Source organism: Lolium rigidum, chromosome 5, assembly GCF_022539505.1.
Source record: "Lolium rigidum isolate FL_2022 chromosome 5, APGP_CSIRO_Lrig_0.1, whole genome shotgun sequence".
NCBI classification, from domain to species: domain Eukaryota; kingdom Viridiplantae; phylum Streptophyta; class Magnoliopsida; order Poales; family Poaceae; genus Lolium; species Lolium rigidum.
The window spans coordinates 208500759-208527614 of record NC_061512.1 but is presented as its reverse complement, the minus strand read 5'-3'; the positions used below and the strand labels follow the sequence as shown (position 1 = coordinate 208527614).

Genomic DNA, 26856 nt, shown 5'->3' with positions numbered 1-26856 from the left:
ACCATAATCGAATAAACCGCACCCTCCACCGCTAGAGCTACTAGTTATGAGGCAGGTTGACGCGCAGGGGGCTGGAGAGCAGGTTTGCACGAAGAGCTCCTTAAGCATCGCCTCCAGCTGATGCACTGTCCTGCTACAAATTTTAGATTCATTATCCCCTTGTTTGGGACTGAAAGGCTTGGTTGTTGGTATTATCCCCTTGTTGCTTTTGCTCTCGGAAGAGTCACTATCAGTAGCCCCTTTCCATTGCAAATCATCCTCTGCAAATAGACCTTCTTATTTTAGATTTCACTGAGCATAACAACGAGACAACATAGTAACATAGTATCTTGTGGGTTAGTTAGCTGGTGGTATTTTTGAGTTATTGTCTTTTGCTGAAATGTATGTGGTTTTTTTCCAATCTACACTAGGCATAAAAAGTACTACCTCCCTTTCAAAAAGGAGGCATATATGTTTCTTATGAAGTCAAATGGTGTAATGTTTGACCAAATTTATAAAATAAACTATCCACTGTTACAACGCCAAATAGACACAGTATGAAATTACATTGCATCATGTATCTTATTATATTGATTTTGTAGTATATATGTTGATAATTTTTCTATAAAGGTCAAAACTTATAATGTTTGACTCTTATAAAAATTTATATGCCTTGTTTTTTGGATTGTACTATGCTAAGCTACTTGTTCCTGGTTGTTACAGTGCCGAGATAAAGGAGCCTTCACGGCTTGAGGCTGTATAACAGGAAGGTGTTGGCTATTCCTATAAAGGAGAATGAACACCAACTAGTTCTTGAGAACGCCGCAAATTTGTGGCAAAAGATAAGTAAGCAGCCCATTCTTGTTTGTGGCTTGTCCCATTGGATATTGCTTTCTACTATCGAAACATTTTTGTTCTGTATTAAGCTATTGTCAAAGGTAGATGATGGTGACATTTTAATAGATTTCAATGCAATACAAAACAAGCATGTCTTGGATTATTTGTTAGGTTTCTTTATTCATTGTGTCATCTATCATACATGTAAAGCGATTGTACATGCGTTGTATTAAAATATGGTAATAGCCATTAGCCATCTTAAAAAGATTCCATTTTTTCCAATTTTGAACTAATAATTTCTTTCTATTCCAAGAGGAGGCCATTATGTAATTTATTCAGCAACATTTCCCTTTTTAGAGCAGAAATTTTATCAACAACACATTCATGAATAATTAATAGGAATAGGTGACAATGTGCATGCTACAGTAGAAGTTGGATGAAGAATGTATTTGTGTGCTTAAGATGGGCTGTAGTATACTTTATTTGTGGGGTCGAATGAACACATTTTTTTGATCCTCTATGCTGCACCATTCTGATTGAGCTGACCAACCCTCAACTTGTCCTAAACCATAGAAATGGTGCAATTAAGTGCTAGTTAACAGAGAAAAATCAGATGCACACCCATATTCCCTGTGATTGATTTGGATACTTCTCAAACACTGATGCTATATTTAGAGCCTTTTCTAATTTCAGAACCTGTAGTATTTTCATGACTGGTAGTATGGAGCCATAAGTTATTTTTCTTTACCATTTTTTATCGAACTTTTGTAATGCTCGCACTTTTGTTGTGCACCTTGGGCTATATGAACTAGTAAGTTGCAAATAATTTTTTTTATGTATGATTGGTGTACTGTATAGATGTGACTATACCTGATTTAAGAATATTAATATTAGAACAGATTCGATTTGACTATGAGTGGTATAAAGTGTCTTGTATTAGGTTTTTATTTTCCTGTTTTGTTCATCTGTTTTTTTTTGAACACCTTTACTTTGTTCCTACAGTTTGACAGCTAAATAGTTCTGCCATGGGAAAGGAGAAGTCTCACACTAACATTGTGGCCACTGGCCATGTCGACTCTTGTAAGTCGACCGCAACTGGCCATCTACTTTGAGAAGTTAGTCGCTGAGACCCGTTAGCACCATCTTCGCGTGCTCACTCGTGAAGTAATGCGGATGATCTGCTGCTGCACCAAGGTATACTTGCTATTCATCAACCCTATGCAATTTTTTCGAGTAACATTTCGTTTCATGTGCTGCTTCATCATTTCTGTGTTGTTTCTTCTGTGTAGATTCAGATGCATCCACTATTTTCTCTACTCTTATTTGTACTTCACGAATGACTCGTGTTAAATGTCCATGATCATTAGTACCCTATAAAGTCAGAGTCTAGAACTTTCTAGTGTCATGGAGTTGCTTCACAAGTATGGTCTTGCATTACACAAATCATCCTACTATATGTAGTTTTCCTAAATGATCTTTTGTACCCAAAAGACTTTTCCTTTTTGTTCTTGTTTTATAATTTAGATGACGTATCCAGTTTCTAGCATGAATTAAATTGGAAAGGAATAACACTGGGTTTTGCTTGGTCCTAGGGATTAGTTTGAATCCAGATGACTGATAGCTATTAAATCCTGATAATTGTGCAATAACATGCCTAGTTGCTATTACCAAATAAATGACATCATAAAAGGGATGGTCATACTTCAACTCTTCAAGTGTTGCAAGATTATTCTTATTCAGTACAGCCATATGAAAATTAATTTCGATTTTCAATTCTTCATCAGGGTGGTTGATACCTTTCGTTATGAAACATATTTTATTTGATCATGATCTCTCAGTTGCAAAAGCATCTGAGAGAATGGCAGTATTAACACAATAGCAAAAGCATCTGAGTACCAATAGTTAAAACTTGAAATGTTGATTTTTTTAGTTTGAAGTGCATTCAGGTACTTCATGTGGGTCCTCGTGCAGGTGATGGACGAGGCCATCTTGTTCAACCAACTATCAAAAACATGGCTCTGGCTCTGATCATGGAGCAAGTGTACGCATAGGAGAAGTTGTACCGGTGGGCTCTGTCGGAAGAAGCAAAGAGGGCAGGCACATGGTTGGTGAAGGTGAGGAACACGGGCACATGATGATCGTGGTGCCTCCCGGGTCACCCCCTTGCCTTGGCCTTCCGGTAGCTTTTGAAAACAGGCGGCTTGCTCTTCTGATACCTTGTCTGTTGTAGTAAGCGTAGGGATCATTCTTGCGTGTTTGGTGGCTGCATATAATGCCACTTTTCCTTTTTGTGTGGTGAGCACTTCTTAATGCAATTGTCTTTAAATCTATGATTTTTTCTTGTTTTAGCATAGTCAGGTATCGTGTTATATTGTCTTGTACTCCCTCCTTCTCAAGGCATAGGGCGTAAATTTTTTTTGCACGCCAATTAAGGAGGTTTCCGGCCAGATAACTCTTTCCTAACTTGTCCCTAATTAATCGCTAGTTAGTTGAGTATTCTTCTCACCTAGCATTGACTGCCTCCTCCTTTGATGGGTTTCCTTTTCTCTCTCCATGCATGCAACATGTAGAACCAATAAAAAGGCTGTAGTAACTGCTCCTCTCCTCGTTTACTACTATTCCACGCATGCAGAGACATGAAAAAGCAACGTTTGGTATTAACTGCTAGCGATTTTTAAGGTGGAGCACTGAACAAGCGGGGGGTAATTTTGGAAGATTGGCGTGTTAATTGCATCTGAACCGTCTCACGCCTTATGCTTTGATGAAAATTCGAAAAAAATATACGCCCTATGCCTTGAAAAGGAGGGAGTATTGGTTATTTTGTGATTCAACATAATGCTGCCTTGTAAAGATGTTTTTTTGTTGGCTGTTTGAAATGATATTGAAAGAGGAATTGATATGCATGCGCTGCTGTTGCTTTTCTTGAAAGATGGATTTGCACTCTTGCCTAGTATTTGTTACCTGAATTGCAAGTTGGAGTACTTGTTCTGTTGTCATCTTCTGGTTGTGCTAATTTTGTACAACCCATCTAGTTTTTGAGCTCTTGAAATGGAGGCATGTAACTGTTTTTTTCATGATGTCTCGTATGAGAGGTTGTGTCTATTTTGCTGGCAACTTGTTTTTATATGCTTTGCTCTTCATTGTCATGAAGGTCTGACGGGTATATGGAGTGGTGTTGTCTCCTGGTTGTGATGCCAACTGATACACTTGTGTTAGAATTACGGTTAACTATCAACATAGAAAGTGGGTTTCCCTTTTGTATAATAATCTTGAACCCAAAGCTTAGATTTGTAGTCAGTTCGAATGCTTTTGTACATGTGTTCTCTGATCTTGTACTTGCCTTAATTAATTCATGTTATTTTGACTATGTGGTGTAATAGTGTTTCTGTTTGTGCTAATTCGAAATATTTCGCACCTTAGCATAGCATTGTTTAGTTGGATTCCAACATGGAAACTAAACCTTAATTCTTTCCTGAAGTGTTGCCTTTTTTTGTAACCTGGAGCTTTTTTTTTTGGTATAAATGGGTCAATGGTTGCTTTTTTGTTGATGGCTGGATGCTATCGGCTACTAAATATGTTGCGTCTTGGTCTGGTGCTTAGTTTTTTATGTGCTTAGTTCTTTCTGGAGCTCACCATTTCTGTTATCTGCATGATCCACCTGGTCTGGTGCAGGCAGAGGTGATTCGGCTTGGCGTCAAGGAGGTCATGACCTGTCCTCGTTACAACCTCTATGGTGAGCTCATGTTCACCCTTTTGAAGTCAAGCTCCCTTGCGCTCGATGTAGCCATGTTGTGCTCCGACCATCGAGGCGATGACTTGGATTTGGAAATATGGTCGGATGGCTATCTTGCCATCTAGTTTTCTAAATTCTTTGGTAGGAATTTTATATCTATACCTGGTTATTTGAGGTCCTTGTGCTAGTATTCTTGGTAAGCTAGTGGACTTGATGATTTTGTTAGTTGACTCTGTTTGTTGTTATATGCATGGTTCTCAATGCTAATTGTTTGCGGGTCTTGATCAGTTCCTCATTTGGGAGAATAGCTCCATTATTTGACATTGTTCTTCAGGGAAATCTTTTTTCACTCTGTTATGAACTTGTTAGCTTGTTATTAGTATATTTTACCTAGTCCTGATAGTTTGATGGAGTAGGTAACATTGTTATGAAGTGGTTGCTGAATTTGGTCAGATATCCTTGGTTTAGGCTCAAGAAGAATTTGATACTTCATGTACTAGGTCCCAATTCATTTTCACAAACTAAAGCAGTAGTTAATGATGATTTAGTTCAAAAATGTTATTGGGTGTCATCCAATCTTTGTAGTTGTTCTCAGTTGTATATTTTTGATGTTTCATTTCAAAAACTTTACTTGTTTTCATCACAATTAGAATGTTATAAAATCTAGATGGTTCTTGTAATAATTGCGTGCTCTTAGTAAATCAGATCTGACATTTCTATGCGTGTATTTACAGAAGAAGAGCGCAGCAGATGGAGTTCATGCCTGCACCTAGTGGCATCTAAACCAACTTTCACCGGCCCACACATGTAAAAAGGCACTTATGTTGACCGGGGTGTGCTGGGAGTTTGGTCAGGAACTTTGATACTTGCGGCTTATGAAGAAACATATAAGGTTGACAAGAGCATGTCCCCTTCTCCCTTTTTCTTTCTGTCCCTGTAAAATCAACATAAAATCGTTGTATCATGCTCTTAGTTGGCTGGTTATATCTCACAATGCTGAAATTCATTACTTATATAAGAAAACATTTTGCTACAATTATAGGTGCTACATAATATAAGGAAAACAAGATGAAGTAATAGGCTTGAAAGTTATCAGAGTACATTGCTTCATGCAACCATTTATCTCTGTTTATGCTCACACTTATTAGGTTTCATCCAGTCTTATGGCAGTACTGCAAATCCATGTGATTTATCCTTGCAGTGAAAATTGTCATTCTGTAGTAAAATCAGTGTTTATAAGTAACCAACAATAAATATGTTCCTAACCTGTTTTCTGTAGATCCTGAAATCAATAGGGGTGCGGTTCCGGACGTGACAGAGTTTGGTTCCCTTTCTTTCAGTCTTTCTTTCACCTTCTTGGTTTAAGTAATTCTTGAAACATCATTCATTTAGGATCCAAGAATGTCGAACTCAACATGCTTGATTTTTTTTAAAAAATCCTTGAACCAGTCTTTAATAAAGCATAGCAGGTCTGTAATGCATTACTGAAAGTGTTTTTCATTATTTGCCAGTCATTTCACTATATATAAAAAATAAAACACAGTTATTGAAAGGAAATGATCTTCGTGATATACTATTGTTACGAAAGAAAGTTATGATCTCCCCGATAGGCTAGTTACAGAATGACCACATTGTACAAGTTGTTTTAATATAGTTAGTCATAGATTTTGCTGGTTGTATCTACTTGTAACTGGCCAGCAGCTAGTGTGTGATGTTTTACTCTTTTGTTACTTTGACAGGATAACTTGACAGCCATTCTTGTGCAACAATGTTTTCACTAGTTCTATTTTGCGCTGCCTCTGACTCATGCACCGTGGCTCCAACATGACACCATGTGGTGGCCTTTTATGCTGCCCCAACGCCGGCGACTTTTGTTTGTCTGGTGCTTAAGCCTCCGGTCCGACCACTTGGGTCAGGTCAGGGGATGAATGCTGGCTGCGAGGACGCTGCCACTATCGGGTTGCTTCGTATTGTTGCAGCTTAGAGATTCATGGTGAGATTACTCTGCCGCTCCTAATCTGTATGCATGGTGCGCAGCTAGCTTAGCATTTCCTCCATTACAGTGCACTAATCTATGTGACTAGGGTGTACCTTGTGTGATTGATGATAGCATAACTTATTCTTTCAGATTTGTAGATTAAATATTTCCTTGTTCAACATGTGTGAGAGAGAGCTTGAGCGGGAATGGCGGAGTTGTGTCTGAGTTTCATGTGTAGTGTGCCACTATGTTTGAGATCGATGCTAAGATGTCTATGGTTAGTTGGTCCTTCTTGCACTTTAAAAAAATTACCATAACTGAATATATATCCCGTGTCTACATTTGGGCCAGCATGCACTTAGACTATATTTTGCATTTTTCTTCGTGCGGACAAATTAGGATGGTGTGGCATTTATTTATTTGCTATAAAAACGTGCTTTTGTATGGCAGGGATGACCAAATCATCTGGAGCGTCTTCGTGCTTCTACTTGGAGCGGCTGGTGGTGTCAACCTTGCGAGTGGAGAAGATGGATGGGTAGATGGAGGATGTGTGGAGCACCACACCATCAATGTGGGGCTCAAGGAACTCGTCAAGCTGATTTGTTATTGAAAGGAAGGCTAGTTTCTTTGGTAGATTGCCGCACACGAGGGTGTTCACTTGTACCAGATTGCTAGATAACATGTATGCCTGAGTATGTATATAGATAGATCCAGATTTTGAGTTTTACAGTTCTATGTATGCTGGTCAAGTTATTGCACTAGCGATTTTTATCCACACTAGCTGGGGTTGCTCTCATGTACTTGTATCTCCAATGCTACAGATAACATGTATACGTACGTGTGTATAAACTAAGTCCATGGAAATAATTTGTATCTCCATTGCTACAGATAAAATGTGTATCTAGTTATCTACTTGTGTACTTTGACTAGCTAGTGCTGTTGCACTTCATTCCTTTATCACTATCCTTATTTTGCCATGTGATTGTAAATATCCAGAAATCTTCTTAGATTTCGTGTCAAAATATTCCTTTATGACTATCCTTGTAAAGAAAGAACAGTAGAACACACATAGATAGCATTAGTGTAGTACTCGGCGTGTTTTAGCTAGCTTGTACGTGGACAATAGCATCGGCCAGATGGGCGATGATACCAACGGTGATCGGCATCAATGGCGCTGCTCGTATCCTACTTCCAGCAGGTTGGATATTAGAGGATGACGACGACGCTTTGGAGGCATACTCGCCGGAAATCGGAGTTATTGAAGGCGGTACCACGACGTCTCCAATATGCAGCTCGTCGCGTTAGCCAAGTCTATCCTTTCATAAGACAACACGAATTAGGTTCATGAGCAAGCCGCGATGCATAACAAGACCAGCACGTTATAAGGATACTTTCTTTCCTGCTAGATGGACAATAAATTTGGTAGGTATAAGTTTTGGAAGCTGTTGCTAGGCAACACGAAAATCCATCAGGATGCATGCTCTTTTAAGGCTAGTTTGTTTCCTCGCTCTACCAGCTCATTGATTGATGGGATTGGATGGCTACTCGGGGCTCGCACCAAGCATGTTTTTCAAGGGGTCACACCATTTATGTATTGGGATGTGTTTTGTTTTACGAGAAGGGATGCCAAGTCACCAATCCATGGCATAATCCATCTTGGCTGCCCATCACGATTCATCTAAGCTGTCCATCCTCTCCATCGTAGCACCTTATCCTCTCTTCTTCAACCTCCCTCAGTTCTATATATACGAGTCATTCGCAACACACCGCGTGTGGATTGCGCGTGTGACTATAACTTAGACTTTGACTTTTACTTGTCGAGGAGAGGAGAGTGAGAGTGAGCACCATGGCTGGCCGATGAGTGGAGTGGTGACCAACGGGCGCAAGCGACGGCGCCGGTTCGCCGACAAGGCGTTGTGGACTGGCCGGAAGGCCGACGGGCGAGCTCTTCTCCATCTAACAATCAGGTCAGTATTCAACTCCTTGTTCTCAGGCATCCATTATTCATGTTGGTATATAGTGAGATTGCACCGGCCACCCGTTGTTGCGCGCGCCTGGCCGCTGAAGAAAATTCCCCGTAGCTGGCAGACTGTCCGCCTTTGCCAAGCTGAAGCTCCGCTACTTCAACCAGAGGAGCAAGTTGGAATATTTTAACCTCATTTTGCCCAGTTGTTTGAAGTTTTTTTTTGTTTTTGTAACTTTTGGCCAAAGTTTGTTCTAAAAGTTGCTACCGTTGCTCTTAAGTTTCTCTTTCTCTAGGAACTGATTAAAATTGATTGGGGACGCCATCTCTACAACATATATTTGCAATAGTTTAGACTAAGTTTATGACAAATTGAGTTCAAATTTTAATTCATCATAATTAAAAATCTAGGTGAACTCCCACTCAAAACAATATCCCTCGCATTGTCTTAGTGATCACACGAACCAAATCCACCGCACCTAAACCCGATCATCACGAGAAAAGGTGTGACTTCAATGGCGAACACTCAAAATGTTCATCATATCAACCATATGATTCATGCTCTACCTTTCGGTATCACGTGTTCCGAGACCATGTCTGTACATGCTAGGCTCGTCAAGGCCACCTTAGTATCCGCATGTGCAAAACTGTCTTGCACCCGTTGTATGCACTTGTTGATTCTATCACACCCGATCATCACGAGATGCTTCGAAACGACAAGTCTTGGCAACGGTGCTACTAAGGATGAACACTTTATTATCTTGAGATTTTAGTGAGGGATCATCTTATAATGCTACCGTCGCGATCTAAGCAAAATAAGATGCATAAAAGGATTAACATCACATGCAGTTCATATGTGATATGATATGGCCCTTTTGTCTTTGCGCCTTTGATCTTCATCTCCAAAGCACGGACATGATCTCCATCATCTTCGGGCATGATCTCCATCATCGTCGGCGTAGCGTCAAGGTCAATGGCGCCGTCTTCATGATCGTCCTCCATGTAGCAACTATTACAACTACTTTGAAATACTACTCAACATGAAATTTAAAGACAACCATAAGGCTCCTGCCGGTTGCCACAATACAATAATGATCATCTCATACATATTCATCATCACATTATGGCCATATCACATCACCAAACCCTGCAAAAACAAGTTAGACGTCTCTAATTTGGTTTGCATATTTTGCCTTCCCTCTCGCGGCTGGAGATGCTCTAAGTCCCCGACGGCGGCACACCGAGATTATCCGATCGAGGCTCCACCTCCTATAGTTTTTTAAAAAGCATGATGAAGACATTATTGAATAATACAATTGTTGAAAATAGGTTTAATATAATTTTGAAATAAAACTGAATGTTGGTTACAAATGAAATGGTGAATATTAAAAGAAATAAAGGTTTGCCGTGCATTAGCGCACGGCAAAGAGTCTTTGCCGTGCATTGGCGCACGGCAAAGAGAGCTGGCACACGGCAAAGATCCTTTGTTTTGATTGGTCTAAGCCTGCATCCCACGGATCACTACTCGGATCACTACTGGTAACCGTTGGATCATCTAAAATCGGACGTTCAGCATTCCATGTATTCCCTGCCAACCAACTAGATTAAAAAAATAATCCTCACCAATCCTTATCCTCTCCTCCTCACCAGCCTTGTCTTCTCCCACGATACAGAGCTGCATCTCTTCCTCGCGTGCGTCCGCAGCCTCCACGCTTGCTGCAGCTGCACGCCTCGTTCCGCGCCGCCGCTCCACTTCTCAGCTCGACCAGGAGCACGTCTCCTCTCCGCTCCGTTCCGCGCCGCCGCTCCACGCCTCAGCTCGGCCACGAGCACGTCTCCTCTCCGCTCCGTTCTGCGCCGCCGCTCCTCGCTGCAGCTCTTCCTCGTCTCCAAGCCTCCTCGTCGGCGCGCGCAGGGGTCCGGTCCACGCTGCAGCTCCTCGTCTGCGCCGCACCTAGCAGGACAACCGCCTTCACCACGTCCCCTCCCGTCGCGGCTGTGCCGACCCGAGGACTTCCACGACGCTGGCCGGCCCGAGGACTTCCTGTTCGTCGCCGTCGTCGTTGGTCCTACCTCGACCGCACGCCGTGGCCAGCCCCCACCTTGACCGTGCGCCGCCCGTAGAACCCCACCCTCTCTCACCTGCCGCTTCCCCCTCCCTACCTCGCGGCGGTGCGCCTCCTCTGGCAGTGACAACCCCTCTATCCTGGCCGCAAGCTCGGCCATTTTCTGTTTTTTTTGTCTAGCCACAAAACTTTGCCGTGTGCTGCCGTGATAACACTCGGCAAAGTACAGGCGTGGCGCACGGCAACGAGAGGCCGCACGGCAGAGGGCGGTCGGCGCACGGCAATGAGACGCTGCACGGCAGAGGGTCTTGGCTCACGGCAAAGGTAGGGACACACGGCAAAGTCTTTGCCGTGCAATTTTGGTGATGCGCACGGCAACGACGACGTTGCCGGGCTAGGCATTGCCGTGCGGTCTTTGCCGTGCGGCTTCGCACGGCAACGCCTTTGCCGTGCAAATAACCCCCTTTGCCGTCCAATTTGCTCGCACGGCAATGACCTGCTCTCCTGTAGTGCGTCAAACACAATTCGCATTAACAGATCCTTGCGTCGGCGTTGAAAATCCTTGGGCATATCTGTTGCGTCGTCGATGAAATATTTGGAGTCGCGGAAGATGGTGACCATGCCGGAGCTCATCTTCCACTTCAAAGGGGCCAACATGGAGATGCCGCTGGAAAACTACATGATCATCGATGGAAGCACCGGGAACCTCTGCCTGGCGATGGCGTCGTCCGGCGATGGCTCCATCATCAGCAGCTTGCAGCATCGCCACGACTGCTCCAAAATGGCAAGCATCCCGGTGGTCTTGCTCGTCCTACTTCCCTTAATCCAGTCCTCGCTGCTCGTCGCTGCTTCGCATTATGATGGTGGATTCGGCTTCCCGGTCACGCTCACCCACGTAGATGCCGGCAAGGGGTAGACGGACGCGCAACTGATCTCCCGCACCGTGGGGATGAGATCTAGCCATTCTGCGAGGACATCGAACAACATTGTTTTGGGGCTGGGCGCTGCTAGGGTTTCCTGCATTATTGTTAGAACGCGTAAGGATTGGTTTCGTGCCATCGCATGCATGTAAGAGAGCATGAGCTTTATACCGGCAAGGAATGAACCGCCCAACAGAGGGCGACCGACATCGTAGAAGGGGGTGTGGATGTTTAGCTATAGAAGTATGGTGGTTGCAGTGTGGCGACTGCATGTTTCTCCACGGGAAAAAAGCAGATATTGATAGGCAAAATATGCTATGTAGAGGTATGTAGCCCAGGTTAAAGAGAGTGATGAGCAGTAATTTCTATGCTGTGTGCTGTGTCCAAATATATTTTCCAAGAACTAGTAATTTCTTGTGGAGATTTGTCAAGAATTAATCCAAATGAAATGTCATGATCAGCTCAAATGTGACATGAATATAGTATATGCTCGCCTACAAATGACATCTTGAACTGATTCTTGAGCTGAGTCGTCTCCCCTTGTTTTTACTTGCAAAATTCCGACATTCCTACATATTGGCTCGAGCTGTCTCATAATAGCCAGTCGTCACAGCTGCATAGGACGTGCTAGCAGAAGCTCCTTAGTTTAGCGTGTGTTTGGTTCTAGACCAAGAGAGGGATGGGATGGGATGATCCTCCTTTTGCATGTGTTTGCTTGTAAAGTAAGAGGGATGGTACCATCCACCTGAGGGAATATTCCCTAAAAATGGTGGAGCAGCTGATCCCTCAAAATCGGCCGAACCTCTCCATCCATCTTTTCTAATTTTGTGGATGGCAGCCTAATTATCTCTCCCTTTCCTAATTCGCTCGTCGTCGTTCCACCATCCCGTCCAAGGCCGGCTGCCCCTTTGATTGGGCCGCGGCGCATTGTGCCGCCGCTCCTACTGTACCGTCGCGAGCCGGGCCGTCGCTCATGATTGTCTACCTTCCCACCTCTTCGAGCTTCCTCATCTCCATGAACGTAGATGTTCTTGTGGAGCCGCTGATAGGTCGCAGTTGGAGCTTTGCTTCGGTCCCCACCGGAGCTCGCCGTTGCCCGCCATTTGAGCTCGCTGCCCCGCATCTCCCCGCATCGACGGATCCTTGACATCAGCCTGCTGGGCGGAGCCTCGAATTTGGGCGACGATGCGTTGAACTGGGCGGCGGTCAATGAAGCAGACGGAGAGGGGCGAGATGGCGATGTCGGCGTGCTCAATCGCGGATCTCGACTCCATCTTCACATCCCGGCGGCGCCCGCACACCAGCATCGCGGATCCCTGCTCGGTCTTCACAGCCGGCGGTACCCGCACGGCCACGGCAAGGCGAGCGGGGCGGCGACGTCGCTAGGCCTGAGCGAGCGGCGACCTCGCTAGGTTCGGCCTCGGCCACAAATAGAAAAGGAGCCCGTTAATTATGGTTTAACCGCTCTATTAATGTCATACTTATCCGTTTTCATCAGTCATTAATTAAGCATATTCCATCCCATCCACCTTAGATGCCTGAAACCAAACAGAAAATGGGATCATCTAATTTGAGCCATCCCATCCTCCAAAATCCATCCCATCCCATCCCATACGTATGTGTCTATGAACCAAACGCTAGAGAAGCACATCCCACACCGGCGCACCCTATACGGCCGGCACCCAATATTTTCACCAAATTACAATATTTCCATAGTTATAAGCAACAATACGAACACTATCACAGTGTTTAAACACACACATTATATCCAGGCCCGGCCCAAGGGGAGCGGGAGGGGCGGCCGCCCTGGGCCCAAGAAAATCAGGGGCCCTCCAGATATAGGTTTATACTACTAGGCCCATACAGGGTTGGTTCTTAGTCATAAAATTCAGAATGAGTTGATTTCTAATCTCTTTGTGTTGAAACCGTCTAAGATGGTCTTGCATTACCATGTCAAATTCTGCAATTAATCATCTCAACACAAGCTAAGAAATTACCATTTTGATCATTGTAAAGCTGCTCATTGGATCCTCTAAAAGCCAAATTACGTTTACCAAGAAACTTCACAACAGCAACTATTCTTAGTAAAACTTGCCTTATGCGGTCCTTCTCCTTTGTGATCTCATGCTGCAACTCCTTATCAATTGTTTCATGTTTGCTCAGTCTAGTTCTCAGTTCCTTCCAACGGACCATGCCGGTAATATGCTCAACACTAGCTTCATGTTCTTTGAGTCAAATTGTAACAGAAATTAGGGCATAGGGCCATATAGACTACCTATAGCCAGAGCATCAAGAATCAGAATTTCAGATATTAGATGACTATACCGGTTTGTTGTCTCCTGCAGTCCTGCCTAGGCTGATTACGTTCAGCGAGCAAGTCTGAAGGAATCAGCGAGCGGCCGACCGGCCGGCCAAGCGAGTTGGAGCTTGGAGAATTGGGAGCGATCGAATTGAACGAGTTCACGAACAGCCTCAGCCGGGGCATCGGTAAAATAGTATCGGATCGGACCGAATCGTATACGTATACGTACGAGGGCCGGACTCGACGCCTCGCTCGATAGAATTCTTTTCCGTTGGTGACCAAAAAAGGCCCAGCTGAGCTTTCTTCTCCAGCCTGGGAGCCGGCCGGTCCTATACACCGACCAGGTCGGTGCCGATGCGGTTGCCGCACACCCTGGTCGGGTATTGGGCCTGGCCCATTTAGCGGTTTTTCGATTTCGCTTTCGTTTTCTCTTTTTTTTTCTTTTTTTTTCTGTTTTCTGTTTTATTTTCTTTTCTTTCTGTTTATTTTTTTTGTTTAAATTGAAAAAGTCTATATACGAAAAATGTTTAAATTTGAAAAACGTTCAATTTTGAGAATTAATAAAATTCGAAAATTGTTCAAATATGAAAACTGTTCAAATTCAAAAATTGTTCAAATACGAAAATCGTTCATATTCGAAATTTGTTCAAATTCGAAAATTGTTCTAATATGAAAATATTTCAAATTTGAAAATTGTTCAAATATAAATTTGTTCAAATTCAAAAATGTTCAAATTTTGAAATTGTTCATAGAATTTTTTTTTCAAATTAGAAAAATTTCAAATCTGAAAAATGTTCAGATTTTTAAAAAGTGATTTCTTCTTAATTTGAAAAATATTAAAATTTGAAAAATGTTCAGATTTTTAAAAAAGATGTCTTTTAAAAAAGAAAACAAACAGCAGAAAACAAAAAGAAACGAAAAAAATGGCTTACCTGTTGTTGGGCTGCGGCCCAGTTGGTAACGTGGGGCGCGCGGGGTGTGCGGTAACCCGATCGGCACCGACCAGCTCGGTGGGTAGCACCTCCCTGGGAGCCTAAGAACCAACCCTGTATGGGCCTAGTAGTATAAACCTATATCTGGAGGGCCCCTGATTTTCTTGGGCCCCTCCCCCCCTTGGGCCGGGCCTGTGGGTTGGATCCATTCTATCAAAATGTGATTCATTTTGCAATGAACATGCATCCAAGTTCCTTCACTGGATGGTGATTATGTGCCTTATGGGAGATCGACACGGTTTTCTTCACAACAAACTAATGATGATCATTTTAGAAGAAAAGTATACACTAGTGTTATTGACAAGATCTTGACAGTCTGTTTGATGACGTCAATATGGAGTTACTTGTTGTATGGTAGCATTGAATCGAGTTATTTGCTTCTTTTGATGCAAAGAAGGTACGTAGACTTCCTGAATTTTATCCTAGGGATATTTTAAATGCTGATTTGATAAGACCTGAGACACAGCTTGTTAACTACATTGGTGACATGAGAAAATATGAGAACTTCAAAGGCCTAAAACATCTTTTTGAGCTATCATTCATGCTTGTTGAAACAAGGAGGCACATTGTTCATGATGTGGCTACTCTCTTTTCAAATTGGTATTTCTTCTACTAGTGGCAATGGCAAGTGTTGAAGAGTGTTTTCCGCAAGGAATTTAGTGACACATAAGTTGAGGAATAAGATGGATGATAGTCTTTTGGATGATTGTATGATCACATTCATTGAGCAAGATACTTTCTTCAAGATAAATGATGATGATATAATTGAGACTTTCATGGCAATGAGGAAGTGATATCCTCAAAAGAATAAGTAGTGTTGCTATATTTTTTAAAATTATAGCGGTCATGTAATATTCTTATATGCAAATTTGAGCCATAATCACTGAATTTATGATACTTGTGCGACTTTATAAATTTATTTTCTTCATTCTATAGAAAACTAAATACTTGCTCAATGTTCTGTTATGTTTGTGACATTGGGAAACAAATAGTTGCCTATCCTAGATCCGACACTGTTGGTGGCGCCTCTCTCTGTGTTTTTAATGCAAACTAAACCGGACTTGAACAATGTCCCTTCAAAGATTTCACATATTTTACTTTCGGCTTATCATTTCATATTTTTTTAAATACCAATAGTTCAAACTCACTTACCGAGCTAGTTGGAATATTTTGAGCTCATTTTGCCCAGTTGTTTGCAGTTTTTTTTGTAACTTTTGGCCAAAGTTTGTTCTAAAAGTAAGCTTTTTTAAAATTATAAAATAATTAATAATTGAAAATACATCTAGTGATTCAAGTGATAAACTTTCAAATCATCCTGCCAAGCCGATTGGAAGCTGTCGTAGTTTTTATAACTTTTGGCCAAAATTTAACGAAAATTTGAATGTTTTCAAAACAACCTTAAGTCGCTATTTATCTTAATCTGAGTTCAGTGGGAGGAGAAGTTATTGGAATTTTCCACATTTTGAGAAAAAGTTCAAAATTTTAAACTATTGTCTGTTGAAAGTTAGAAGAGTCATACTTCTGATTCTGAACGGTTCGGTCCAAGTTCGGTCCTTCAGAAAAAAGAGAGAGAGAAACCGACCCCTTTTCACGTGGAACTGACTAGTGAGACAGAATGTCAAAAACGCTGTTAAATAGACTAAATCTTGAGATTTGGGTTCTTCGAAACAACTTGTCCTATGCGTTGTGGATTTCTGTTTTTTTTTTTTTTGTGAAATCCTATCCCCATTTTTTGCTGTTTTGTGATGTTTGCTCATGGGTTTATCGATCCTTTGCGGTACGAAAGCTTTTTTCAGATGGCTACGATATGAAAGATGATAATGCACCTTTCGCACAAAGAACAAAGCGACCAGGCATCCAAGCTCTGTGATACCATATCAACTGTAGGATTAGGCATTAAGGGCATCACCAACCAGGGCGCCGCATATCGGACATTCAAAAATGGTCGCACGCCGTCCGTTTGTCTCGCTCCGCGGATATATTTTGATCGCGCGTCTATTTGCGTCTGAGTGTGCTTCCAGCGGGGTGACCTATTTTTGTTTTCTAATAATAGTTAAAAAGCATGATATACTAAAAACTACTGTCGATACAAGCCCTAGGCTACTTGCTGCCCGACGGCCCGGCCCCGTCGTTGCGTCCCTCCCTCGTCTGCTTCTCCGCCGCCCGTCATGTGGCCGCTAGAGCTCGGTGTGCCGCCGCGTACTCTAGAAGATGTTGCCGTCTCGTTCGCGGCATCCTCGGCCTTCTTGAGCGTCTCGAAGGAGTCGAGTAACGCCCTCTGCTCTGCTGCCCTCTCCTCCTGGGTAGGCGCGTCAGGGTCATCAGATGACCATGAGATGTCGGAGGAGTCGTCCTCTGCGGCGGCCGCCTCCCTGCGGCGTTCCATCTCGGCGTCGAACGCCGCGTGGGCCGTCCGCTCCTCCTCTGCTTCCTGCTCCGCGTCATTCATGAACTTCGCGCCCCTGGCTGCGTCAAGGACGTTGTCGCTGCTTTCGTCGTCCTCCAACTCCTCGTTGGAGCTCTCGACTAGGGGAGGTGGTGTCGGAGGTGGAGGCGCGGTAGCCTGGCCGCGGCTGGCGCTGCTCGTGACAAAGGTGGAGGTTGTGCGAAGGCTAGGGTTTTGTGTGGGAGGGGATGAGATACGCGCACCCCTGTTTATATAGGCCGGAGCAGGCGATGGCCGGGGCATGCGTGGCATCGCCATTACTTCGTGCGCAGAGGTAGGCGGTGGTCACGCGCCACGTGAGGCATCGCCATTAACGTGGCCGCATACTGCCGAAGCGACGCCTCGGCGCCCGAGAAGACGCATCGAGCCTGGGTCACCGCTAGGCGGGCCCGACAAAACATCCGCTAGACGCGAGCGGACACTCGGCACGTCCGCAGCATCCGCAGAGACGCATCCGAGATGCATATTTTAGCTAGGTTGCGTCGCCGCGACCAACCCAGATGAGTGACATTTCTTGGTTTTGATAGATCAACACTGCAATCCTTTCTGATAGATCAAGTCATCACTCAGTACTCGACTGAGGCTTCTGATGCGGCGAATGACATTTTTTTTATGTTATGGCCAGCACTGCAATCCTTTCAGAAAAGCGGGGGAGAATTCAATCAGTTGGCCCATGTCACATCAGTGCACGATTGCTTTCGTACCTCCTTGGTTCGGTTCGTTTATGATGGTTTCGGGGAATTTTCTTACTGGTTCGGTTTGTCTGATGGCTTGAATGAAAATGCAATCTTTCCTTCAGTATCTTCCTTTTCCAAACCTTTCACTGCAACATGTGTGAAGATCATAGCTAGCTGATGGCCGTCTGGTCTTTGATGTCTGGCTGCATTTGCAGTCGCCGTTTACCGCACATGTGTTTTTGTGACTGACCTTCCAGAACATACCCACATACCCACTCATGTCACATCAGCATCAGACCAGCCAACATCCCATTCTGCAAAGGAAGGCATAATTCATTCCGTGTCGAGCAGCAGATGGAACCGGGGTATCGACGGCGGCCTGCACTACTGCTGCCAGCACAAATATATGCTTTAATTTGTTTAGTTCTTAAGTTCAGCAGGTTGCAACTTCCAAGCCACGTATGTAGTTCAGTTACCTGAAGATGTCATCTCGAGATATCTCGTGCAACAAATTTAACCCAGCGCGTGCACGATCACACTAAGTGGTGCCCATGGTTCTCGGTATCCCGAACGTATCGTAGTATTTTATAATTTTATGATACTATCGTGGCCAATCAATACGTATCATGCTGGCATCTTAATCTGGGCAGTCATAACCCGATACGTATCATGGTATCTTTAGAATCCCGATATAAAAGCAATACCGTATGATCCCACGCTTATGCTAAAAAACAACGCTACCGTAAGCTAAAAAAGCAAAAGTTATTTTTTAGTCTCAAGGCTAACTAATTATTTAAACAATACAAACTCAATAAGTTTAGGCGAGATGGGTATCAAAAGAAGTTTGTATGTGCAAGAAAGCAGTAACATGCATAGCCATTTGTTTGTACCGACTGTTAAGCGTACACATTCTTTTGTTTCATGGGTTCATTATTAGTTATGTTTGTATCGTGCATTGGATGAGTTATCACATATTTACAGTATTATTTAAATACATCATTTACATGATGAGACTATGAAAGACATAGAACATGCTAAAAATTAAAGATTAAATTTAAATTTGTTTAAGATACATCATTAATATATATTTTTAATAAAAATAAATTTCATAGTATCTTGATACTACGATACGGTTCTACAATATGATAATATCTGACAACAAAACAATACTACCTAGTATCCTGATACTGATAACCTTTCTACGATACGGTAATATCTGACAACAAAACAATACTACCTAGTATCTGGATACTGATAAACTTGGTGGTGGGCAGCCGAGACGGTGTGTTATAGGAAAGAACCGCACACTTTTTTTTTTTTGAGGTAAAAGAACCGCACACTTGGGAACAGTTGATGACGCCATCTTGCAATAGATTGCTTACATCAGGCATATGCTAGATCGAGTGAGTAGTAATAATTTATCTTGTTCGTGAAAGCTAAGATTAGGTTCGAATTAGATCCGGACATCGATTCTATGCAGCTCTAGAATATTTGATCTCTTGCAGGAATCCGGCGGCGCGCATTGCTAGGGGCGCCCGAGCTTTTCTCTCACCGGTAATTAGCATTTCTGCCCAGAATCTCCCTCTAAGTTCGGCGGTCACATCAAGAATTCTAGCCGTGATCTAGTGGTGTACGGGTATGTCGCGCGCAGCTTGGTGAGGTACAGGTCGCCCAACTGTTGGCGCGAGTGATGCCCCGGCCCGAGACAGACCAAAGGGCATTCCCCTACTTTGGTGCTTCATCCACCATTGATAAGAGAATTTTCTAAAGCCGCGAGCATGGACCATCGTCTTGGCCATGGCGGTTGCTTTCGTGCGCTGCAGCTCGCGTTCGATGCGTGTTTGCATCCGGAAGGTGCAAGAGTATCGTGGGTATATAATGGGACGCCTTGCCGCGCAAACTAGATAGTATTCGATCGAGCTAGCTTAATCGTAAGCATGAAGCAAGCAGTGGTGGCGCTAGCCTTGCCGCTGCTCCTCGCGGCGTCGGTCTACGCTTCCGCGCCGCCGGACAGTACGGCGGCCTTCGCCGGAGACGTCCGCGTCGACCTGACGCACGTGGACGCCGGGAAGCAGATGTCGAGGCGCGAGCTGATCAGGCGCGCCATGCGGCGCAGCAAGGCGAGGGCGGCGGCGCTCTCCGTGGCGAGGAGCGGAAACAACGGGCGCCACGCCGGCAAGAGCGCGGAGGAGCAGCAGCAGCCTGGCGTGGCCGTGCGCCCGTCGGGCGACCTCGAGTACCTCGTCGACCTCGCCATCGGCACGCCGCCGCAGCCCGTGTCCGCGCTGCTGGACACCGGCAGCGACCTCATCTGGACGCAGTGCGCGCCGTGCGCAAGCTGCCTCCCGCAGCCGGACCCGCTCTTCACCCCGGGCGCGTCGTCGTCGTACGAGCCCATGCGGTGCTCGGGCCAGCTCTGCGGCGAGATCCTGCACCACGCCTGCCAGAGGCCGGACACGTGCACCTACCGGTACAACTACGGCGACGGGACCACCACGCTGGGCGTCTACGCCACCGAGCGGTTCACCTTCTCGTCGTCGTCCGGCGAGAGGGTGAGTGCCCTGCTCGGGTTCGGCTGCGGCAGCATGAACATCGGCAGCCTCAACAACGGCTCCGGCATCGTCGGCTTCGGGCGGAACCCGCTCTCGCTCGTGTCGCAGATGTCCATCCGCCGCTTCTCCTACTGCCTCACGCCCTACGCCAGCGCCAGGAAGAGCACCCTCCTGTTCGGCTCCCTCACCGCCGGCGTCTACGACGACGCCAGCGGCCCCGTCCAGACCACCAGGCTCCTGCAGAGCCCTCACAACCCGACCTTCTACTACGTGCCCTTCACCGGCGTCACGGTCGGCACCAGGCGGCTGCGGATACCGCTCTCGGCGTTCGCGCTCAGCCCCGCCGACGGCTCCGGCGGGGTCATCGTCGACTCCGGGACGGCGCTCACGCTTTTCCCGGCGGCCGTGCTGACCGAGGTCGTGAGGGCGTTCCGCGCACAGCTGAGGCTCCCGTTCGCGAACAGCAGCGGCCCGGACGACGGCGTGTGCTTCGCGACGGCGCCCATGCGGAGGCGCGGGCCGCCGGTGCCGGTGCCGAGGATGGTGTTCCACTTCGAGGGCGCGGACCTCGACCTGCCGCGGCGGAACTACATCCTGGACGACCAGAGAAGAGGGAGCCTGTGCCTCCTCCTGGCCGACTCCGGCGACTCGGGCTCCACGATAGGCAACTTCCTGCAGCAGGACATGCGCGTGCTCTACGATCTCGAGGCGGAAACATTGTCGTTCGCTCCGGCGGACTGCTGACGCGCGCGCGACCATGCTAACGTCTGCCGTCTGCTCAATGATCCATACATAGTTACATACTGTAGGTTTTAAGGTAACGCGCATGCATTCAAAGGAGATCAGCATGCGCATAAACAGAGACGCAAGGAAACAGAGCTGTAATAAAGTGGTAACATGTTTTTGCTACAGATTCCATAAGGTCAAATCTTGGCTGAATGGACAGAGTTGCGCACGTGTCACATGTCACCAAACCAATAGTTGCACATAAAGGAGATCATGCATTCGGTTTAGACTGGGATAAGATAGTTCAGGTATAAACGACCGGGATTTTGAGTTGAAGGTTGGATTTGGCGAACCACTACAACTTGAGGGTTTGAAAAAGACTTTTTCCTTTTTCAAATTTGGGAAATATCTCCAACCCTTGAGTCGTCAACCATAGGAGACACGAGTCCCGACCGCGCCGCCGGTCTCAGGGCCCCTCCACCCTCGCCCCGCTCCGTCCCGCCGCCGCCAAAGGTCTCCCCGGGCAATGTCCGGAAGTCGGCGGTGGGGTTTTCTCCGTCGTGCGGTGGTGGCGTTTCTCTCTGGCAGCAGCGCGGCATCTAGGTGCTACGGAGCTCTGGCGATGCGCGCGTCTCGACGATGGCGGTGGAGACACAGTCCGCCCCGTGACGGAAGCCTCCCTATGGCTGCAGACACGAGCTTAGGGGCCGCTTGGCCTAGATGGGCTTTGGCGGGCATGCGGCTCTAGGCCCATGGCTGCAGTTGGGCGTGGTAGTGCCTGATGGCGTCGATAGGTGAGCACCGTGGAGGTGACGGCGGCTGGCTGGATCATGACCATCCAGCACCCGTTCGGTGGAGTTGCGGTGGGAGTGTGGTCTGCTCCTCCTTCTCCGATGATAGCAGACCGGGATCGCCTCTCGTCGTTGGGCTTAATCAGCTCCTTATGGCACATGAAGGAGGTGCTTTGGGGTTGACGGCAAGTGCTGGGGCGAAATCCCCATGTCAAGCTGACGACGGCGACACCTGCGGGCACCATCACCTTCTTGAAGGCATCATCATGGTGATGTTCGACTTCCTCGCCCGAGCACCGAGGGAAAGCCCGGATCTAGTAATTAGACCGGGCGGCGGCGTAGCTATGTCGTTCTCTCCTTGGAGGCAACGGGGCAGCTATGTTGTTTCCTCCTTGGAGGCGCCACCTAGGTTGTTCGGGGAGTCATCGGTGCACCAACTAGAGTCGTTGCTCCGACCGTGGGCTTCCGGGGCGCTATGTACACCATCGCCATCACTTCTTGGTCGGCGCCTCCTTTAGCCTGGTGCAGTCCTGCCGTTCACTCACCGACTCTTAGGTGCTTATGGGAGGGCAGTGCGTTGGCTTGTGCCATACGGGAGTTGGAGTCGGCCTATGAAGTTCCCTTCTTCGGGTGTGATGCGGTCTTGTGTGTCGTCTCATAGATTTAATGCAAGGCAAGTTCTTGTCGTTTGGTTGTTGAGTTATGAACCATGCGGCGGCGCTTGTTTGTATCGGGTTGCCTTCGGCGTTGTATCGGCAGTCTTTGCTTCTTTTTCTATGAAGTCTGATGCAGCTTCCAGCGTGTATGCTTGAAATTAAATTGTTAAAGAAATATTCAATCATTTTTTATTTTTCTCTCTTATTTGGAAACAAAAAAAGTAATTTAAATTTCTGTCTCAAGATCCAAAAATAAAGTAAGGAAAGAAAATTCACTTTTTCCCTTCAATTATTGAATGTCGAAGTTTGAGCCCTCAAATCACTCAATCGTGACCCTAATGTTTATACTCTAAAATATATCCAATTTTATTCTTGTTTTCAAAATTTCATAGAGAAACATAAAGTTTGTCTATGGTTGAGGATGCAACATTAGAGCATGTGGTGTCGTCACCAAGAAATGTCTAGAAGACTACTCCAAAGAATATAGCACCAAGGAACAAGAAAAAGAACTAACTTAAACAAGTTGTAAGCATTGATTTTGGTCATTTTGTGAGATGTGGACTCACAAAAACACTTATGCTATGTGCTGATGTTGGTCTTTAATTTGTGAAATGGAAACTCACTAAAGAACTTAATTTGTGATCATTTTGTTATGTCACCGAAGACCATCAGATTTGTGCTCACTTTGGATATGGTTGAGTGTTGATGTGAACTATATTTGAATCTGAATAACTTATTACAAATATGCAATTTATGTCATTGATTTAATTGGTTTGTAGGCTGTGGAAAATTCATAGAAAAAACAGGCAAATTATGTAGCCAAATTCAAATTGAAATGTACCGTTTAAATTTGAGCTGATTTGGAGTAATGGTGGAACATAAATGAGCTCAGACGCGTGTGTGTGAGAGAGAGAGAGAGAGTGGAGAAGGAGAGCTGTGAGAGAGGAGAGGTGATATGCACCGGCTTTGGGCAAGAAGGTGATTTTAGATATGGCTCGATCTTCATGACTCAAGGAGGTAAATAGTTGCAAGCACGCAAAAGCAAAAAAAAAAAAAGATTATGACCGGTCGAAGAGGATGCTAAATCTACTCTACAATCTAAGACAATCGCCTGTCCGGAATTTGCGAACTACCCTCACATAGCCACACTTAAGTCCCGGAGCACGAACTAAGTGCAATCCACAAGGAAATCGTGAACTCTAACCCACAAAGAGCCGCGTTTAAGTCGTGGAGCACAAATTAGGTGCAAATCCATTAGGAATCACGGGAATAAGGGCATCAAGGTCTCTCCAATCTCATGATGAGAATATATGTCTTTGTCTATGAATATGAAATGCCAAAAGTCTAACTTTAGAGGAAACACTAGCCTATTTATACTAAGAGACAACCCCATGCTAAGGTGTGAAAGGAGGCAAGATAAGTAACCAGCTTAGGTGTAAACATGTTCTAGAAAACTAGTCAACTTGAGGAGTTATTGAGGAGCTTTTCTAAAATTTGTTAATCCTTCATAGCTTGGACACCTCCCACCAAAACGATTATTACTTGGGCTACACATGTTCAAATGATGCAAGGTTTTTTTTGTTGGAAATTAAATTGAGGTATCTGATGTTAGTATACCCTAAATTTACCGTCTCTTGTCCATGTGGGTGTCGATAGAACGAAACATCATAGTCTCTGTTTCTTTTTTTGTTGCTTATGTAAAAAGACAAAAGATTTTCTCATGAAAACCTACTTTGCGTCACCAAAATTTATTTTTTTACACGGGCCATAGAAAATATCATTTTCCCCATCAAACATAGCATATCCAAACGTACACCCTGATAATTTGTTGCAACATATTTTTCAAAATTACTATGCCTATTCTTTTGCAGTGATGGTAGTGAGAGGAGGGACTATGCGAAGGAAGAAGGTGACACCCATAGTTTAAGCATCATTGGTGCATGTGTTTAGCAGCAGGGAGGAGAGCGGATGTGGTAGTGCCACCAGAAGTCATGGTGTATGAAACCTCGTCAAGTAAATAATTGCGACAAAGTGCACTTAAAGTTTTGTTCATAGCGTAACGGGTGAAAGGATGGCTCTGATACCAAGTACAATTGGACATTCAACAAATGTGGTGCTTCGCCTTCCCTTGTTTCTACAAAGGGATGCTTGTTGTGCTATGATACTAGTAGAAGAGTGCATGTGTGTTGTGGAACAAGATCGCACAATCACAACAGAAACGAGCTAAATAATCCCAATGCATCACAAGCCCACAACAGTTCGATACAACATAACTCATAAGGAATGGCCATCTCTTATTTTTTGCTTTAGCAATTTTGGTCTTTCCACTCCTCTTTTATAGGGCAAAAGATAGCATGAGCAAGTGTTGAGAACCTACCGACTATAAGTGCACTTCAGTAGGTACATGCACCAACTGTCATCATTGCCTTCATTTTTAGGATCTTGTAATAATAATGCAGCCAAAAAGCCGTTGAATTTACTTACAAAGAATTCATAAACAAATACATGGGCTTCAACGACTCAGTAATTACTAATTTAGTTACTACCTTTTGAATTTCTTTTTCCCGAGTAACACACACACCCAGATAATTCGTTCGGTGACGCATAAGGAGTAGATCCAGTGCAGAAAATTCAGGGCATAGCAAAGAAAGTGTGTCCGGCCCAACACTCGTTGTTATCGCGGGCACACATGAATCAGCAGCAAGGGGAACAGTGAGGCACCACATGGCGGGAGGCATGCAAATCTAGTGTGATGTTGTTGCTCCCTGGTATGCATGATCGGAGGAGGATCCGCCAATGATACTAGAGCAAATTGTGCCGTTGTAGGGGAATCATCTCCATACTTTGCACCCCTATCATTATTTGACATAAAATGATATGTTTCCTACACAATAGAGTCAACATATTGATCATTAGCAGTATTAGCATCAACATTAAATTGTGACCCCACAAGCATAGGAAAATGAAGATTCGATGGAGAAATTAAAATTTCACCACACAATTAAGCACATGCACTGGGATGAAGATTGGCAAAGGGAAACATGACTCAGGGAATAGAACGTCATGTAGACATGACCCCCAGAGATGTCCAAGAATGAAAAGCCTTTATGAAGACCACAATGGCCAAGAAAGGCACATGGTTTAGAAATAAATTGGAATTTGTGAGCATTATAGGCACGAAGATTAAGCCAACACGTTCAGAAGAAAATCCTAGAAGAGAATAATCAGTCTTAGAAAGAGAACTAATCAAATAATCCACCTTAGAAAATGCATCATCCCTAAATTTGAGAGGCACATAATCACGAGAAAGGAAAGATAACTCAACCACGACAATGTGTCTGTGATTCCGCTCAACTGAGGCATTCTACTAATGAACACGAGGGCAATAAACATGGTGAGAGATTGCAACTCTTTTGCGGAAAATGAGTACTTATACTCACCAGCCTATTCTTCTTTTTTTGCAGAGAAAAAATTGGGTATTCATAAGAGTGACCTCTTTTGCTTTATTTTTTTTTACAATCAATACCACATATATTTATAGTAACAAATAATACATGGTAATGAGACACAAGCTAACTTCAACTATTACGAAATAAAGTATGAAAGAAACCAACAAATCTTCAAGGTTTTCAAACTCTTTCTTCTTCCATGACACAATCTTGTACTTTTCTAGTGGCAGCCGAAGGTAGATACCAAACCACATACCTGAAAATACCAATGAAGATTCTTTTATATATTTTTCAGCCGCAATATGCCAAGACTACATGCACGTGCACATCCATGGAAGTAGTAAATCACCATCGACAAGAGTACCAACACCAGTATATCAGGGAAAAGCAACCGAACAGCTTGGTCGACATCGCCAGAAACCCGAGAGTACGAATCACCATTGTCGAGGATGTAGCAGCCGGGACAAATATTACGAGGACAAACATCCTCGCGGCAACCATGATAAAATATCCTAGATCCATCCGGCGAAGCTAGATCCGAAGAACCATACCTAGAGAACTTTAATCTTCCAACACCATCATTGACGTCGGGAGGAAGATCTCGTCGAGAAGTGGGCACTAGATCAATTATTGTAGACGGTATCATCTTCATTGATTTGGGAACCAAAAGAAGACGACTACCTAAAACCCTAACCTAATCTTATATAAAAGCACCACTTTTATTGAAACCTCCACTCATAGATCGGGTTCCCCACCGCTCCTAACGCCGGCGAGGCCGGTCGGAGGAGG

General features: G+C 44.7%; 1 protein-coding gene and 1 long non-coding RNA gene across 3 annotated transcripts; both read left to right on the top strand.

The window, feature by feature from the left end:
* Window positions 1-707: 707 nt before the first annotated feature.
* LOC124654842 lies at window positions 708-5872 on the top strand. 2 transcript variants are annotated; one of them, XR_006988484.1, is made up of 6 exons: window positions 708-825; window positions 1819-2010; window positions 2788-2930; window positions 4489-4549; window positions 5284-5441; window positions 5829-5872. It is a non-coding gene; the product is annotated as an uncharacterized LOC124654842 (long non-coding RNA). The 2 variants fall into 2 exon arrangements; XR_006988485.1 differs by lacking the exon at window positions 4489-4549.
* Window positions 5873-19830: 13958 nt separating this feature from the next.
* On the top strand, window positions 19831-21568 carry LOC124655255 (aspartic proteinase nepenthesin-1-like). The gene is made up of 2 exons (XM_047194179.1): window positions 19831-21197; window positions 21237-21568. Exon 1 carries the CDS (start codon window positions 19831-19833, stop codon window positions 21187-21189), a length of 1359 nt encoding a protein of 452 aa, XP_047050135.1. The 3' UTR covers window positions 21190-21197; window positions 21237-21568.
* The last annotated feature ends 5288 nt before the right edge of the window (window positions 21569-26856 follow it).